Source organism: Coregonus lavaretus (assembly GCF_964263955.1).
Source record: "Coregonus lavaretus genome assembly, chromosome: 21".
NCBI classification, from domain to species: Eukaryota; Metazoa; Chordata; class Actinopteri; order Salmoniformes; family Salmonidae; genus Coregonus; species Coregonus lavaretus.
The window spans coordinates 28,737,207-28,755,849 of record NC_140008.1 but is presented as its reverse complement, the minus strand read 5'-3'; the positions used below and the strand labels follow the sequence as shown (position 1 = coordinate 28,755,849).

General features: G+C 42.8%; 1 protein-coding gene across 2 annotated transcripts; it reads left to right on the top strand.

The window, feature by feature from the left end:
- Window positions 1-974: 974 nt before the first annotated feature.
- usp46 (ubiquitin specific peptidase 46) lies at window positions 975-18,093 on the top strand. Of its 2 annotated transcripts, none has more exons than XM_084185628.1 (9): window positions 975-1,161; window positions 9,462-9,542; window positions 14,128-14,305; window positions 14,975-15,216; window positions 15,978-16,054; window positions 16,153-16,236; window positions 16,335-16,532; window positions 17,312-17,390; window positions 17,497-18,093. In XM_084185628.1, the coding sequence occupies exons 1-9, from the start codon at window positions 1,126-1,128 to the stop codon at window positions 17,596-17,598; spliced, it is 1,077 nt and encodes a 358-aa protein (XP_084041754.1). In that variant the 5' UTR covers window positions 975-1,125; the 3' UTR covers window positions 17,599-18,093. The 2 variants fall into 2 exon arrangements, with proteins under 2 accessions (XP_084041754.1, XP_084041753.1); XM_084185627.1 differs by having other exon boundaries at window positions 14,092-14,305.
- Window positions 18,094-18,643: the final 550 nt, after the last annotated feature.

Here is an 18,643-nt window from a genome sequence, read left to right as displayed (position 1 = left end):
TTTTAACACACTAATCTTCAGGGGGCATTTTGCCCCATAGAGGGCAAAATGCCCACTTTCTAAAGTTTCTGTTTTTATTGATTAACAAAAAATGTAATTATTCTGCCCACTTATTTCCCTTCAAAATGTATTTGCCTAAGGATAGCCAGTATGCACATATCTAAATCTTAGCAAAAGTAGCTTTTTTGTTTAAAAACATTTTCCTTAAAGCTGGAAACTTTAATTGTCACGTCCGTTTGCGATATTACAACAACAAATAAGTTACTGCAAACAACAAACAGTTTTTTTCCCTCAGATATCATTGCATGGCAGAATATGTGACGCTCCTCACTTTCGCTTTGTTAACAAAACAAAAACCATAACAACGTCCGTGGCCGGGACAGTGGCACTGTTGTCCCTACAGCGGATTCCAACTTTAAGGGGGTTCCCCCTACTGTCTATTGAATGGGCTGGTTTTGATGGCAAAGGATGATGGCAACATTTGTAATGCGAAGATGTCTATAAATTAAGTTTGAAACCAATATAACGCGTGCAAAATCAAACTTGAGTATCACCATACGTCTGCAAGTTGGTGTGAAATGTGATGTGAATATTCGATGTATGTAAATGATGATCAGTGACTATCCACTAGTAATACTAGCCAAATTCACCACAACTCCCAAAACCCATTGCGTCATTCAAACGCTGATCCGAGGCTCTGATTAGTCTGTCTGTTCTGTCAAACAAACATCAGAGCGCTCGATTCGACAGAAATGCGGTAGCTTTTTGTGGTGGGCGGGATGTATATTTCCTTACATAGCATGTTGTCGGTTGCTATCAACCTGCCGCAACTTCATGTGTGTTTATTCACTCATGCATCTGTCATTTTTAGATAAATTATACGTTAGTAGTCTGCGACAATGAAGTAATCAAAGCGTTAAAATTAAGCTGCACTTTTTTTTATTTCGTGTTAACTGGCTGCGGGTTGGTCTCTAGTCGAGACATTAATTGCCAGTTTTTTACCCCTGTGGTAGCCGTCTGGCCTTAGCCGCGGCCGCGAATCAGCTTCATCTTTTCTCAATATCGTGCTGCTTTGAAACATGTTTATTTTATAAATATGACGGTGAGGGGGACCCTGTAAACTAAATGACTGTCAGAAATATCGCCTCCATTTGTAATATGGTAAGTAGCCATAGCTCCTTCGAGTGTCTGCTGCAGTCACTTTCGGCCACCTTGTCTGTGTAATGATGATGATGAGAGAGGTTCATGGTCGAATTGCTCCTGGGAGCTCGAGCTGATCGGCTGTAGTATCAAGCCACCAGTCCTTGCTTGACAGGGATGCCATCATTTTGGAAGGGTAGCTTTATCTTGAATGATGAGTATGAGGCCTACATGTTTAGCTACTCTAGCCAAATAAACACATACAATGTCTATTGGCAACGTCAGGAAAATGGGTATCAGACAGCAACGTTGTCACACATAAAGCTTGCTGTGCAAACGTCACAGTCACCTCTTAGTACGGTGAGTGACGTGGTTTGACACGTTGATTTCAAGTGTCAGTCTCGTGTGAATTTAAAGATCCCGAAGCTTAGCTTGGAAGTGAAGCAAGGGAATATGACAGATCCTCTCATATGGCCATGGAACTATGCTAATCTATATTTAAAGGGCCCATGTGCTGTGTGAAAGTGGTTTTCAGGTCAGCTTCCTCAATTACAGTTTTAGTCACAGTCAGAGAATATCCTGTCTCATGACAATGGTCCCATCCCCACTGCTGCACATGTATACACCTTTGTGTACCTGCTGCAGAGCCAAGGGAGGGATTGGTGAATGCAGTGTAATAAGCTTTTAGTGGTGGGAGACTTTGATTACAATTATTCTATGATTAATTTAAATTTTTTTGGTTCATTGTCTCACATGGAGGTGATGACTTAGACAAGGGCATTAATGATGGGCATCTTACTGACTCGGTGTATAGAGGAGGTCCTTAGGTGTAACACTTTACATTGCAGTGTCCTTATGACTGTGTAATTAGTCCACACAGTAATAAGTACACTGGGGTATTGTAGTGTTACCTTTCTTTACCAGAACCGTGTTTAGGCTACTGAATCTAGCTGTTGATAAGGATTCAAAAGTTCAGGAAGATGTCATGTTTGGAAGTACAAAAATGTTATGTGACACAGATCATTTGATTGGTGTTGAATGGGACTGTTATCATCTGGTCTTTGTTTTCTTTCCTTTGTACCATTGTTTGTGTAAGCTTTGATGGGACATTATTATTTAGATGAGACAAGCAAGTGTACATTGTCTAGTTTGATGGAACACTTAATGTGTCTTTGGCTCAGCGGTGTGTGTCTGTATGAGAAATTCAAGCTTGAGGAGTCAGTCAAAACGGAAATCAGAGACAACAAAGCAAGGTATTCTGGTCTGCTTTGACTGAGAGAAAATGATAGCGATTTTAAGACTAAAGCAACGCTAGCAGAAGTCTCTGTTCACTCAACAAAGCCATGGCCTCATCTGGAACCTCTGAGCTCTGGTTAGCCAATGGGCTCGGTCAGGAGATAAATGCCCTGTCACCACATTACGGAATGTTAAATGCTCTTGAATATTTACATCCCCCCTGAGTGAAGAGGTTGGTAGGGAGTTTGTCTGATGATGAAACCAAATTATTCCTGATTTCCAGTAGTATGAATAAGCAGGGTTTGTGATGGGGAAACTGCGAGCTTCATGAAAGCCATAATAGGCCGGAGTGGACTGCCAGTCATGGTCAGAAATAATCCAGGCATTGACATACACTACCGGTCAAAAGTTTTAGAACACCTACTCATTCAAGGGTTTTTCTTTATTTTTACTATTTTCTACATTGTAGAATGATATGGGAAGACATCAAAACTATGAAATAATACATATGGAATCATGTAGTAACCAAAAAAGTGTTAAACAAATCAAAATATATTTTATATTTGAGATTCTTCAAATAGCCACCCTTTGCCTTGATGACAGCTTTGCACACTCTTGGCATTCTCTCAACCAGATTCACCTGGAATGCTTTTTCAACAGTCTTGAAGGAGTTCCCACATATGCTGAGCACTTGTTGGCTGCTTTTCCTTCACTCTGCGGTCCGACTCATCCCAAACCATCTCAATTTGGTTGAGGTCAGGGGATTGTGGAGGCCAGGTCATCTGATGCAGCACTCCTTCACTCTCCTTCTTGATAAATAGCCCTTACACAGCCTGGAGGTGGGTTGGGTCATTGTCCTGTTGAAAAAGAAATGATAGTCCCACTAAGCCCAAACCAGATGTGATGGTGTATCGCTGCAGAATGCTGTGGTAGCCATGCTCGTTAAGGGTGCCTTGAATTCTAAATAAATCACAGACAGTGTCACCAGCAAAGCACCCCCACACCGTAACACCTCCTCCTCCATGCTTTACGGTGGGAAATACATATGCGGAGATCATCCGTTCACCCACACAACGCCTCACAAAGACACGGTGGTTGGAACCAAAAATCTCCAATTTGGACTCCAGACCAAAGGACAGATTTCCACCGGTCTAATGTCCAATGCTCGTGTTTCTTGGCCCAAGCAGGTCTCTTCTTATTATTTGTGTCCTTTAGTAGGTTTCTTTGCAGCAATTCGACCATGAAGGCCTGATTCACACAGTCTCCTCTGAACAGTTGATGTTGAGATGTGTCTGTTACTTGAACTCTGTGAAGCATTTATTTGGGCTGCAATGTCTGAGGCTGGTAACTGTAATGAACTTATCCTCTGTGGCAGAGGTAACTCTGGGTCCTCATGAGAGCCAGTTTCATCATAGCGCTTGATGGTTTTGCAACTGCACTTGAAGAAACTTTAAAAGTTCTTCAAATGTTCCGTATTGAGTGACCTTCATGTCTTAAAGTAATGATGGACTGTAATTTATCTTTGCTTATTTGAGCTGTTCTTGCCATAATATGGACATGGTCTTTTACTAAATAGGGCTATCTTCTGTATACCCCCACTACCTTGTCACAACACAACTGATTGGCTCAAACGCATTAAGAAGGAAATAAATACATTCCACAAATTAACCTTTAAGAAGGCACTCCTGTTAATTGAAATGCATTCCAGGTGACTACCTCATGAAGCTGGTTGAGAGAATGCCAAGAGTGTGCAAAGCTGTCATCAAGGCAACTGGGTGGCTATTTGAAGAATCTCAAATATAAAATATATTTTGATTTGTTTAACACTTTTTTTAACACATGTGTTATTTCATAGTGTTGATGTCTTCACTATTATTCTACAATGTAGAACATACTAAAAATAAAGAAACACCCTTGAATGAGTAGGTGTTCTAAAACTTTTGACCGGTAGTGTATATCTGAAACAAAGGTTAGACTATTATGTGAGACAGAGACATGTGCAGCATGTGACCTCTCTATAAAGAGGCTTTGGTCTGTCAGTTCCCTGCAATATACTGTACTTACCGGGATGACTATTAGGCCAGAGAGCCCTTGACCAGATTCACTAGCTGCAGTAATCATGTGCCTATGAACCAGAGTGATACTGTTAGCACTGAGGCAGTGTGCGCTAGTAGGAAGTCCACTGTGTGCAGTTCACCCTGCACTAACATAAAAAACATGAGCATGTTTACCTCTGATAAGCTTTCCAGTAAAGCAATAAAAACAATCAAGCATTCCAGAAAAGTGCTAAAAATAGTCCATGTTAACATATGTGACCGACCGGCTCGATTCGGTCTTATGTAGCAACATTTGAAGTGTTTTTTTAAAGTTTTTTTTTACATTGGCTCAAAGTAGAGACTAAGAGCTAGAAAAAGGTATATCATACACTACAGTTGAGGAACAATGGGGAAAGTAATTCTGCTTTGAAAGTTGATAATTTTGTTAAACCTACTGGAGAGTTCTTCTTTGTCTACACCCATTCAGCATCGTTCACACCCTCTTAACCCATCTCTTTAAGGAGTCACGTGAGGCCATGTACTAAACAACCAAAGATTTCAAAATTAAAGGCTGGTTTATATTACGAGTGTGTTTGCAAATTCAATCTAGAGTGCCAGAGTGCGCTAAGGGTAAGCTTAGGGTGTTCGTAAACTCAGAGCGTTGTCAGCTTGTCTGTTCGTAAACTTAGAGCGTTTCGCTCTCTGAGTGTTCAGAGCGCACACTGGACGCTCTGGTCGAGGAGTAGGGTTGATCCGAGCGTTCTGACCTCACAATGGCAGTCAAGCACCCAAGCTAAGTGGCTAAAGTTGGCTAGTTTGCTAGCTACTTCCAGACACAAATGAGAGAACACCTCACTCTGACCATTTTACTCGCCCTAGTAGAGCGTTAGTGACTAACTGTGCTGCTGGCAACAATTTAATTACGCTTTTTTTCCAACGTTTACTGACACCGGCCATATTCAACGCGTGTTGAGTGTTCGTAAATTCGTCAGTTATTCTGCGCTCTGGCACACTCAGACGACTGTGCTCTGAAATCAGAGTGAATTTACCAGCTATGTCAATCAACAGTTGTAGCAGTGACATCATAAACATTCTATTGAAATGGTTACTTGCATAGTGGAGTCTTTTGTTTAGACATGTAGCTAGCTAGTTAAACAATTAACTATAATCCCAACTCATAACGTTACTACCCTGCATGAATCTGCAGGTAACTAACCAACCAGGTTCAATGTTAGCTAGCTAGCAAACATTAGGCTATAACTAGCAATGCAAATGGCTCTGAGATACGAATAATATTACTACACAGATCATACATGTAATGTTAGCTAGCGAACCAGCCAGCTAATGTTAGCTAGCTAGCTAACAGTACGCTTTAACTTGAAATGAAAACGACTTTCTGACAAAATTAGAAACGTGTAATATCTGAAAATGTAACTAGCTAGACTATCTTACCCGTATACATGGATGGACACTTCTCCCTCTGTCACGGATGCCATGGTTGCCCTTAGTTTGAAGATGTAATCCGGAAACAAGTGTTTTATACAACAGCCTTCTATGTGTTCTCTTTTCGACTCCCTCTGCATATTTGCAAACAAACACCAGAATTTACTCCATCTCCTTAGCTATCATTCTCTAATTCCACCGGGCATTCCACTGATTTCAAAACTCGGTCCTCCAGAAAGTGGAGAGCAACACTTCTGCAGTTCTACTATGTGATATCTTTCAAAAAAGCCGCTTTAGAAAGGATTACCTACACATACTGACCAGCTCATGTTACAGACAGACGCGTGCTCCATGGCAGACAAATCCGAACTCATCTCTCGGCACGTCCAGCCCATCCATTATCTCAGCCAATCATGGCTAGCGGGAAGGTTCCTGTCTTTTTCCGTGGCTAAACCAACTAGGCTCGTAATGTAACCATTTTATTCGTATTTACAAATGGCGTACAAGTTTGTTATTAAGGCAAATGAAAGATCACATGTTCCAGAAGGCATTTCTGCCCAAAAACGCATTTTGATTTAAAAAAAAAGTTTACGTTCAAATGGCTCTCCTGTGAAGTAGTGACGCACGAAGTAGTGATTCCTGAAATGAATCACATATGTAGCTTAAGAAACAAGGTTCATGAAATCAATAATTTGCAAGTAACAGATGACATTCATATTCTGACAATCTCTGAAACTCACTTAGATGATACAGTGGTAGCAATACATGGTTATAAGTTCTACAGAAAAGGCAGAAATACCAAAGGTGGTGTGGCCGTTTATATTCAGAACCACATTCCTGTAAAGCTTAGAGAGGATCTCATGTTAAATACTGAAGTAATATGGCTACAGGTTCATCTACCTCACCTAAAGCCCATTCTGGTGGGAAGCTGCTATAGACCAATAAGTGCTAACAGTTAGGATCTGGATAACATGTGAAATGCTTGATAATGTATGTGATAACAACTGAGAGGTATATTTTCTGGGAGATTTTAAATATTCACTGGCTGCACAACCGATTGGCAAACATACTGCAAATTGAGAAATCGTGACTAAACTGAATAAAAATAAGAAGCTACACAATGAAACAAAGATAAATGACATAAAGAATGATAGTAAAAAGCTTTGGAGAACCTTAAATAAAATGTTTGCCAAAAAGGCCAACTCAGCGCCATCATTCATTGAATCAGATGACTCATTCAACCACAAAACCCACTGATATTGCCAACTACTTTAATGACTTTTTTCATTGGCAAGATTAACAAACTTAGGCATGACAGCAACAAACACTGACACTACACATCCAAGTATAGGTGTCTCCTGAGTGGCGCAGTGGTCTAAGGCACTGCATCGCAGTGCTAGCTGTGCCACTAGAGATCCTGGTTCAAATCCAGGCTCTGTCGTAGCCGGCCGTGACCGGGAGACCCATGGGGCGGCGCGCAATTGGCCCAGCGTCGTCTAGGGTAGGGGAGGGAATGGCCGGCAGGGATGTAGCTCAGTTGATAGAGCATGGCGTTTGCAACGGCAGGGTTGTGAGTTCGATTCCCACAGGGGGTATGAAAAAAAATAAAAATAATGTAAGTCGCTCTGGATAAGAGCGTCTGCTAAATGACGTAAATGTAAATGTATATCTGACCAAATTATGAAAGACAAGCATTGTAATTTTGAATTCCGTAAAGTTAGTTTGGAAGAGGTGAAGAACCTATTGTTGTCTATCAACAATAACAAGCCACTGGGGTCTGACAACTTGGATGGAAAATTACTGAGGGTAATAACGGACGATATTGCCACTCCTATTTGCAATATCTTCAATTTAAGCCTACTAGAAAGTGTGTGCCCTCAGGCCTGGAGGGAAGCAAAAGTCATTCCACTACCTAGGAATAAGGTTACCAACCCTTAGTAAACTTTTGGAAATAATTGTGTTTGACCAGATACAATGCTATTTTACTGTAGACAAATTGACAACAGACTTTCAGCACGCTTATAGGGAAGGACATTCAACAAGCACAGCACTTACACAAATGACTGATGATTGGCTGAGAGAAATTGATGATAAAAAGATTGTGCGGTTTTTGACATTATCGATCATACAGTAGTCTGCTGCCGGAAAAACGTATGTGTTATGGCTTTACACCCCATGCTACATTGTGGATAAAGAGTTACCTGTCTAACAGAAAACAGAGTGTGTTCTTTAATGGAAGCCTCTCCAACATAATCCAGGTAGAATCAGGAATTCCCCAGGCCAGCTGTCTAGGCCCCTTACCTTTTTTCAATCTTTACTAACGACATGCCACTGGCTTTGAGTAAAGCCAGTGTGTCTATGTATGCAGATGACTCAACACTATACACATCAGCTACTACAGCGACTGAAATGACTGCAACACTTAACAAAGAGCTGCAGTTAGTTTCAGAATGAGTGGCAAGGAATAAGTTAGCCCTAAATATTTCAAAAACTAAAAGCATTGTATTTGGGACAAATCATTCACTAAACCCTAAACCTCAACTAAATCTTGTAATAAATCGTGGAAATTGAGCAAGTTGAGGTGAGTAAACTGCTTGGAGTAACCCTGGATTGTAAACTGTCATGGTCAAAACATATTGATACAACAGTAGCTAAGATGGTGAGAAGTCTGTCCATAATAAAGCACCGCTCTGCCTTCTTAACAGCACTATCAACAAGGCAGGTGCTACAGGCCCTAGTTTTGTCGCACCTGGACTACTGTTCAGTCCTGTGGTCAGGTGCCACAAAGAGGGACTTAGGAACATTTCAATTGGCTCAGAACAGGGCAGCAATGCTGGCCCTTGGATGTACACAGAGAGCTAACATTAATAATATGCATTTCAATCTCTCCTGGCTCAAAGTGGAGGAGAGGTTGACTTCATCACTACTTATATTTGTGAGAGGTAGTGACATGTTTAATGCACCGAGCTGTCTGTTTCGGACACCCATGCATACCCCATAAGACATGCCACCAGAGGTCTCTTCACAGTCCCTAAGTTCAGAACAGACTATGGGAGGCTCACAGTACTACATAGAGCCATGACTATGTGGAACTCTATTCCACATCAAGTAACTCATGCAAGCAGTGTAAAATGTGATTTAAAAAAAACAGATAAAAATACACCTTATGGAACAGCGGGGACTGTGAAGCAACACAAGCATAGACACATGCAAACACATGATAACATACGCACTATACACACACGTATACATGGATTATGTGTTGTATAGGAGTGGCCTGAGGGCACACACTTAATGTGTTGTGAAATCTGTTGTGAATGTATTGTAATGTTTTACATTTTTTTATAACTGCCTTAATTTAGCTGGACCCCAGGAAGAGTAGCTGCTGCCTTGGCTAATGGGGATCCATAATACATACAAATAATAAATACTAGCTTGGGGGTTTGCAACAGTCTACCTTTTTGCTTACAACACAGCCCTGAAGGAGATAGAACAGACATGTGTGAGTAAGGTTCTCCAGATGATGTGTAGCCTATTTCATGCATAATAAGGATGTTTTGACAGTGCACATTTGAGCTCATGTTCCCTCTCTCTGGTCTCCCTCAGGGCACCAATGCCTCTGCTCTGGAGAAAGACATTGGTCCGGAGCAGTTCCCAATCAACGAACACTACTTTGGATTGGTCAACGTAAGTGTCATTCACTCTGTCCACTAGGTCACTACTGAGTCATGTTTCCCATTGGACAGGTGGTTGGTGTTGACACCTTTTATGAGAAACAGGTTGTTTTGTTTGCTGGACTGCCAGTAATGCTACCATTGTTTATGAATGATGTCTTTACACAGTTTTGATGTCTCTGGCTGTCCCAGTTTCCCTGCTATTCTATTTCCGTTGGCTAAACAAAACAAATCTCTGAGGAACTTCTGTTACCCAACTACTCTGTTAGCCAACCCTTCAGGTGGCTTCTGTTTAATGACTTGAATGTAAAATAAATGTTGAGCGGCTTCACTGCAGGTGGATTGTATGTATAAAAAAATAACCTTCAGATGGAGATTGTTGATACTAAAAGCAGAGTTTGGCTAGCCGGGTTGCTGTCTCTGTTCAGCTATTACATTCCACTCCTTGCCACTCCTGTCATTTGCCAAAGAGACTGGCCTTTGCAATCTTCAAATATGAGCTCGAGGAGATTAGAGGATTTGATCCTGATTTGATAGCCCTCACATCTATCACCCAATCACAATGTTTATGCAAATTAGACTGATAGGAAAACGTTCTAACTTTTTTATTGGAAGCATTCTAATATTGGGCATTCTGACATAATACATTTAATTGTAAACATAACATTGGACGTGGGGAGAACAGAGGATTCCTGTTTATTGCATTTGTACCACCAGCCAATGTGATCACATCACACCAGAAATGCTCTCGCCATTCAAAGTTCCCCGCCAGTTCATTGTGAATGCTGTAGCCTATTTTATATCCAGCAAGAAAGAGTGAGGGGAAAAAAGTATTTGGCCAAGCAGGTCTCTTCTTATTATTTGTGTCCTTTAGTAGGTTTCTTTGCAGCAATTCGACCATGAAGGCCTGATTCACACAGTCTCCTCTGAACAGTTGATGTTGAGATGTGTCTGTGACTTGAACTCTGTGAAGCATTTATTTGGGCTGCAATTTCTGAGGCTGGTAACTGTAATGAACTTATCCTCTGCAGCAGAGGTAATTCTGGGTCTTCCATTCCTGTTGTGGTCCTCATGAGAGCCAGTTTCATCATAGCGCTTGATTGTTTTTGCGACTGCACTTGAAGAAACTTTCAAAGTTCTTGAAATGTTCCGTATTGACTGGCCTTCATGTCTTAAAGTAACGATGGACTGTCATTTCTCTTTGCTTATTTGAGCTGTTCTTGCCATAATATGGACTTGGACTTTTACCAAATAGAGCCATCTTCTTTATACCCCCACTACCTTGTCACAACACAACTGATTGACTCAAACGCATTAAGAAGGAAAGAAATTCCAGAAATTAACTTTTAAGAAGGTACAGCTGTTAATTGAAATGCAGTCCAGGTGACTACCTCATGAAGCTGGTTGAGAGAATGTCAAGAGTGTGCAAAGCTGTCATCAAGGCAAAGGGTGGCTATTTGAATAATCTCAAATATAAAATATATTTTGATTTGTTAAACATTATTTTTGTTACTACATGTTTCCATATGTGTTATTTCATAGTTTTGATGTCTTCACTATTATGTAAAAATAAAGAAAAACACTTGAATGAGCAGGTTTGTTCAAACTTTTGACTGGTAGTGTATATTATTTTTTTACTGCTCAAAATAAGTGACCAAACTACACTGAACAAAAATATAAACACAACATGTAAAGTGTTGGTCCCATGTTTCATGAACTGAAATAAAAGATCCCAGAAATGTTCCATACGCACTGTTTATTTCACTCAAATTTTGTGCACAATTTTGTTTACATCCCTGTTAGTGAGCATTTTTCCTTTGCCAAGAGAATCCATCCACCTGTCAGGTGTGGCATATCAAGATGCTGATGAAACAGCATGATTATTACACAGGTGCACCTTGTGCTGAGGTCAATAAATGGCCACTCTAAAATTTGCAGATTTGTCACACAACAAGTTTTGAGGGAGCGTGCAATAGGCATGCTGACTGCAGGAATGTCCACCAGAGCTGTTACCAGAGAATTAAATGTTAATTTGTCTACCATAAGCCACCTCCAATGTCGTTTTAGAGAATTTGGCAGTATGTCCAACCGGCCTCACAACCGCAGACCACAGACCACGTGGCATCATGTGGGCGAGCGGTTTGCTGATGTCAACAGAGTTATTACATTTTTGTCATTTAGCAGACGCTCTTATCCAGAGCGACTTACAGGAGCAATTAGGGTTAAGTGCCTTGCTCAAGGGCACATCGACAGATTTTTTCACCTAGTCGGCTCGGGGATTAGAACCAGCGACCTTTCGGTTACTGGCACAACGCTCTTAACCACTAAGCTACCTGCCGCCGCTATTGTTATGGTATGGGCAGGCATAAGCTACGGACAACGAACACAATTTGCGTTTTATCGATGGAAATTTGAATGCACAAAAATACCATGACGAGATCATGAGGCCCATTTTTTTTTTTTAAGGTATCTGTGACCAATTAGGGCCTAATTTATTTATTTCAATTCACTGATTTCCTCATATGAACTGTAACTCTGTAAAATAAATGAAATTGTTGCATACTGCGTTTATATTTTTGTTCAGTATATATTGCTACTTCTGGGTAACACATTGGGCAAGGCTACTGGTTCAAGAGCTATAAGAGGAATACAGAGAGGATGGAAGAGATGCCAGTGGAGATGCATTAATTGTGCAAGAAGGGAACAGTGAGTGAAGACGGAGATGTTCAAGTTAGAAGTTAATTCATAGGCTGGGCTATTAATCCACCACTCGTATACGAGCCTATATATTAGGCCTAGCTTACTACAGTGAATTTAGGCGACCACCATCTGTGCCATGCAAGCGTAGAGACAAAAACAATTCAAAAGAAGATGAAGAAGAAGCTATAAAGGAAAAATACTGATAAAAAATATTGTCAAAAAGATACGCTATATCGCCAAAAATAAAATATAACCGATATGTAACTGTATGTAACCCCCCCATCACTATGTCTAATGTGGATTGCTAAAATAATGACTATGATCAGAATTCCTCAGTTTAAATATTAGGCCAATGGGGACACCATACATTTGGCAGCCAAGCACGAGTTATCACTGTAGCCTTTTATCGTCTAGACATTATGTTAAAATATCTTCACGCCTAGAATAAAAACGTCTATGTCCATTCTGAAAGTTTCCTAAAGTAGCCTGTCTGGAATCCATCTCTTTAAAAGAGAGGCGGGACAAATAATAGAACTGAAATTATCATAACAACATTCATCAATTTTTTGTACTTTTTACCCCAATTGGTAGTTACAGTCTTGTCCCATCGCTGCAACTACCGTACGGACTCAGGAGAGGCGAAGTTCGAGAGCCATGCGTCCTCCGAAACACGACCCTGCCAAGCCGCACTGCTTCTTGATCCACTGCTCGCTTAACCTGGAAGCCAGCCGCACCAATGTGTCGGAGGAAACACCGTACAACTGGCGACCGAAGTCAGCGTGCACGCGCCCAGCCCGCCACAAGGAGTCGCTAGAGCGCGATGGGACAAGGACATCCCGGCCGGCCAAACCCTCCCCTAACCCGGATGACGCTGGGCCAATTGTGTGCCGCCTCATGGGTCTCCCGGTCGCGGCCGGCTGCAACACATCCTGGGATTGAACGCGAGTCTGCAGTGACGCCTCTAGCACTGCGATGCAGTGCCTTAGTCCGCTGCGCCCCTCGGGAGGCCCCCAACATTAAAAAAATTTAAGCAAGTCATGATGATCAGCATATTGACGTGGATGTCAATTAAGGTAGCCCCCTGCACCTCTCTGATTCAGAGGGGTTGGGTTAAATGCGGAAAACACATTTCAGTTGAATGCATTCAGTTGTACAACTGACTAGGTATCTCCTTTACCTTTCCCATATGTGCGAGGAATGATGACCAGGTGCCAGTTTTGCATTTCTTTCCTCTCATTAGTGGGATGCAACTGAAGCAAATGTTGAATCTTGTAGGCTAATATTTTCCAAATCATTATTTATCTCTCTCATTACGGAGTCCTCTATAGCCACTTTGAACAACATAATCTTCTCACAAGGGAATGACTGCAGCAGGTGATAACGGTATCGTTTGTTGTTCTTAAAATTATAATTCTATATTGCGCCAAATTTGCGCGCACCCCATGTTCCATAACGTTGTCATGGAACATATTAATGATGTTTCCAACTACCAATCAGCAACTGCACCGTAAATCTGGCTGCATATTAAATGTTAAGGTTGCCCGAAAGACCAGTCTCTGGCAAATGACAGGAGTGGAACGTTAGCTAAAAAGACTTGTACCAGGACTAGTTTGGCTAAACTAAATTAAAATTCATCCATTTATCTGATGGCTGCTGTGCAGTCTGGCTCTGACATATCCCTTTTTATGTGTAAGAGCACTCATCTCACCTTGTTTTTACAGTCTTGCACCAAGTCTCTATTGGAGGTGACGGTCATGAATCTTCTCTCCGTTTTCAATGTTAATTTTTCCGGTCCTCAAACACAGTGTTAAAAATCTCACGCTCTCTTTTTCTATTTGTCCCTGCCGGGTTGGCCCCCTCAGTTTGGCAACACTTGTTACTGTAACTCGGTGCTTCAGGCCCTGTACTTCTGCCGGCCCTTCCGGGAGAACGTGCTGGCCTACAAGGCCCAGCAGAAGAAGAAGGAGAACCTGCTCACGTGTCTGGCAGACCTCTTCCACAGCATCGCCACCCAGAAGAAAAAGGTGGGAGTCATCCCGCCCAAGAAGTTCATCTCACGCCTGCGCAAGGAGAATGGTGAGGGACACTACACCAAACCCAAATACAATTACTGTCTGCCAGGGACTGTCTGGGAGAGGGCTGAGGCTGGGGACAAATACACTAGAGGACTATGGTGTAATAGCCTCATAGCTTCCATTTTGTATCGGTTGTCATATGATTGTTCTTGGTAGTATTGGTAGTAAGTTAAACTGACTGTGTTGATCGGTTTCAGACCAGCGTTTAGAGGTTTCAGACTGCTGAGACCAGTTGTCTTGAATCAATCGTTTTCAGGACAGCATGTTTTGAACTGGGGATTGGGATAGGGCTAGAGAGGCAATGGAAGTGTTTTTGACAGGTGATTGTGGGGTGAAGGGCAGGTGCGTGTGGCGGTGCAGACGTTCAGAGCATGGAACTGGAATAGAAGCAGGTTGTTGTTCTCAGGAAGCTCTCTCTATGAATGAACAATGAACATCTATGTGTGGACTAGGGACTGGTCAGCTGCCTTCTCTCCTTCATTCTCTCACTTTCACTCTCACATTCTCTCTCTCCTGCTCTCCAACTTCACTTTTCACACATATCTGATTTGTGTGTGCATGCATGTGAATTGATCTGCCTTGATTCACCTTGACCAGGACTGTTGACTGACTGATCACCTTTCTACACAGTTGCCCTAAAAGCCCCTGTCCTCTGTTTCTCCCCCTACAGACCTGTTTGATAACTACATGCAGCAGGACGCCCATGAGTTCCTCAACTACCTGCTGAACACGGTGGCAGACATCCTGCAGGAGGAGAAGAAGCAGGAGAAGCAGAACGGCCGCCTCAAGAACAACGGCACCACCGTCACCACGGAGACGGAGCCCGAGAACAAGCCCACAGAGCCCACCTGGGTGCATGACATCTTCCAGGGAACTTTGACCAATGAGACGCGATGCCTCAACTGTGAGACGGTGAGTCAGGGCTGGTATAGCCTGTAGAGTGGTTTATGGGGTAGTGGGTTTTATGGAGCCTCGCAAGCTGCCTGATCTCGCAAGTTTACATCCGTGCAGCGAAACATTCATGTAAGCTCGCGAGATCAGGCGGCTTGCGAGGCAGGCGGCTTGCGAGGCTAGGTTTTATGTTCTCTGGCAGTGATTGAAATGGGTGGTCCTAATTCGACCAAGTCATGTGGGACATAAACGCTTATGTAAGAATACTTTATTGATTGGAAATGTGTCTCTTGTTTTTTTTAACTCAACCCCCTTTGTCAGCAATGTTGGTAATGCTTTGACAATCCACTACCAGGGCTTGGCTAAATGACTGTCTCCCACAAAGAGATTAGCTCTGTCTGTAATAGTAAGCTCTGAGCTCTGACGGATGTCCTCCAATCAGCCCCCACAGGCTGTGGCATAGGCCTGTCACTCGCTCTGTCTGTACCTGTGACGCAGGAGGTATTGGTGCTCAGAGAGGAAGAGCAGAGAGAGGGAGGTAGAGATTGGCCCTGAACAACCCTCTTCACCACGCTACAGGCACTGTGCTTCTCACTCACACTGATACTTGCAACCCTATCAACACATCAAAGAGACTCGCTCTCTCATCTCGTGTGCCGGTGTGTGGTCAGGTCACAGAGCAGGAGCAGCATCAGTGCCTTTCAGCACGTGAAGAGGCCAGTACACTGACTCATCTCATCTGTGTGTTTCTCCTTCCCCCTCTCTCTCTCTCTCTCGCACAGGTGAGCAGCAAAGATGAGGACTTCCTGGATCTGTCTGTGGACGTAGAGCAGAATACATCAATCACGCACTGTCTTAGGTAATATTGACCTGTTACCTGGTACCTTTCTGTACCATAACTGCTCCCTGTATCAACCTTACTGACGCAGTCCCCTCTGTGTGTTTTGTGTTCCCCAGGGACTTCAGTAACACAGAGACATTGTGCAGTGAATACAAATACTACTGTGAGACATGCTGCAGCAAGCAGGAGGCCCAGAAACGGTCAGTACACAACACGCTCCCACTTAGATTGGGTGTGTATGACTGCGGTATCTTTTAGTCTTTGCCTATCTGTATCTAACTCCTGTATGTCCCTGTAGGATGCGGGTTAAGAAGTTGCCTATGATCCTGGCCCTGCACCTGAAGCGGTTTAAGTACATGGAGCAGCTGCACCGATACACCAAGCTGTCCTATCGGGTCGTCTTCCCTCTGGAGCTCCGCCTTTTCAACACCTCTGGAGACGCTACCAACCTCGACCGCATGTACGACCTGGTCGCTGTGGTCGTCCACTGTGGCAGGTAGGGGTCACAAACACATACACACATGTCTATTTTATACTGGACAAAAATATAAACGCAACATGCAGCAATTTAAAAGATTTTACAGAGTTACAGTTCATAGAAGGAAATCGGTCAATTGAAATAAATAAATTAGGTCCTAATCTATGGATTTCACATGACTGGGCAGGGGCGCAGCCATGGGTGGCCTGGGAGGGCATAGGCCCACTCACTTGGGAGCCAGGTCCACTCACTGGAGAGACCGGCCCAGCCAATCAGAATTAGTTTTTGTCTCTGGCAACAGCTCTGTTGGAAATCCCTGCAGTCAGCATGCCAATTGCACGCTCCCTCAACTTGAGACATCTGTGTCATTGTGTTGTGTGACAAAACTGCACATTTTAGTGGCCTTTTATTGTCTATTGTCCTCAGCACAAGGTGCACCTGTGTAATGATCATGCTGTTTAATCAGCTTCTTGATGCCGCACCTGTCAGGTGGATGTATTATCTTGGCAAAGGAGGAATGCTCACTAACAGGGATGTAAACAAATTTGTGCACAAAATTTGAGAGAAATAAGCTTTTTGTGCGTATGGAACATTTCTGTGATCTTTTATTTCAGCTCATGAAAAATGGGACCAACACTTTACATGTTGCATTTTATATTTTTGTTCAGTATACATACAGCACCTTTCGACACACATTCTTATGCAAACACACTTACTCGTATCCGAACAAACTTGTACCTTGTACTTAGCAAAGACTTTATTGTCATATCCCTGCTTTCCCCTTCTTTCTTCCTCAGTGGACCCAACAGAGGACACTACATCACCATAGTGAAGAGTCACGGCTTCTGGCTGCTGTTTGATGATGACATCGTGGAGGTTTGTGTCACAGTCATACTGTTCTTGTTTGTTGGCCAGCACACCTGTTTATATGCCTCATACAGCATGTTTCATCATTTGTTGTCTCCCTCTCTGGTTTGTTCAGAAAATAGATGCCCAGGCCATCGAGGAGTTCTATGGGCTGACGTCAGACATCTCCAAGAACTCAGAGTCTGGATACATCCTCTTTTACCAGTCCAGGGAGTAACTGGAATAAACACCCAGCCAGCCAGAGACCGATAGAGAGAACGATGGGAACTTTGACCCTGACCCCTGTACCCTCTCTGAGACGTGTGCCAACACCATTCCCTGTCCCACAGCCTGCCCTGGGTCTGCCTGCACTTCATATCCCATAACCACTTTCCTTCCCTGTGCTCAGCATGCTGGGAGGACTCTGCAAACTGCTTTTTGCACTTCAGCCACCTGCAACAAAAAAGCAAACAGTCACAACAGCAAGGACAAGGGGGAAAAAGAAGATACAACAGGCTGGTGTGTGATGCCTGTTTCCTCCACACAGGGCCAGCTCTTGAGGTCTGGAGTCCCAGCACGGGTCACCTTCTCCCTGGGTCTGCCTGGCATACAGAGTTGGCTGGACTGGTACAAATACAGACTGCTGTTGGAAAGAAGATTGTATCATTTGTATATCTGTATAGTATGTCTATTTTCATGTAATGTCACGCTCATAAATCATTTTAGTAGGGTTATCCTGTGACCTTATATTTACAATGTCCTGCCCATAGATGTCTTCTACCTGGGGAATGGCTAGAGCTGGGATGGAAGTTTTAGTGAAATATATAAACTAGGTGAGAGAGAGTCTATGCACATGGTGTAGCTGAACTGCATTTTCAGTGTTCACAGTTTGAGCTGGTGTGGATTCGAGTTGACTTGAGTTGTGACCAAGCCAAACCTATTCATTGTAATGCTGATATATTGTAGTCCTACAGAAGACCAGGATGCATGTAGCTCTCTGTGTCTGCTGCTCTGGTCCTCTTCCGTAGAGACTAACTCAGGACAGAATGCTCCTCTCCCTTGTGGCCCTTATGTAATAACCATGTTATAAATATGTTAGAACCATGTTATGATCAAGCCCCCACTCTAGAACATAGTCACTCACTGACACGATCTTCAGCTCTACTAGAATAGTCTGGTTTAGTTCATGCCCAGTTCATTCTCTGTCTAGTCCTTGTTGTGTAAAACACTATTTATTGCTCTTATCTTATTTATGTTGGGGAGTTATAATGTTGAGTGTGCTG

What these genes read in the sequence shown, in the direction of transcription:
- usp46 (XM_084185627.1), top strand. Translation starts at nt 1,126, where the DNA reads ATGACTGTCAGAAATATCGCCTCCATTTGTAATATG. An exon ending in ACTACTTTGGATTGGTCAAC is followed by an intron (nt 9,543 to 14,091) that starts GTAAGTGTCATT and finishes TGGCCCCCTCAG; the next exon opens with TTTGGCAACACTTGTTACTG. An exon ending in GATGCCTCAACTGTGAGACG is followed by an intron (nt 15,217 to 15,977) that starts GTGAGTCAGGGC and finishes TCTCTCGCACAG; the next exon opens with GTGAGCAGCAAAGATGAGGA.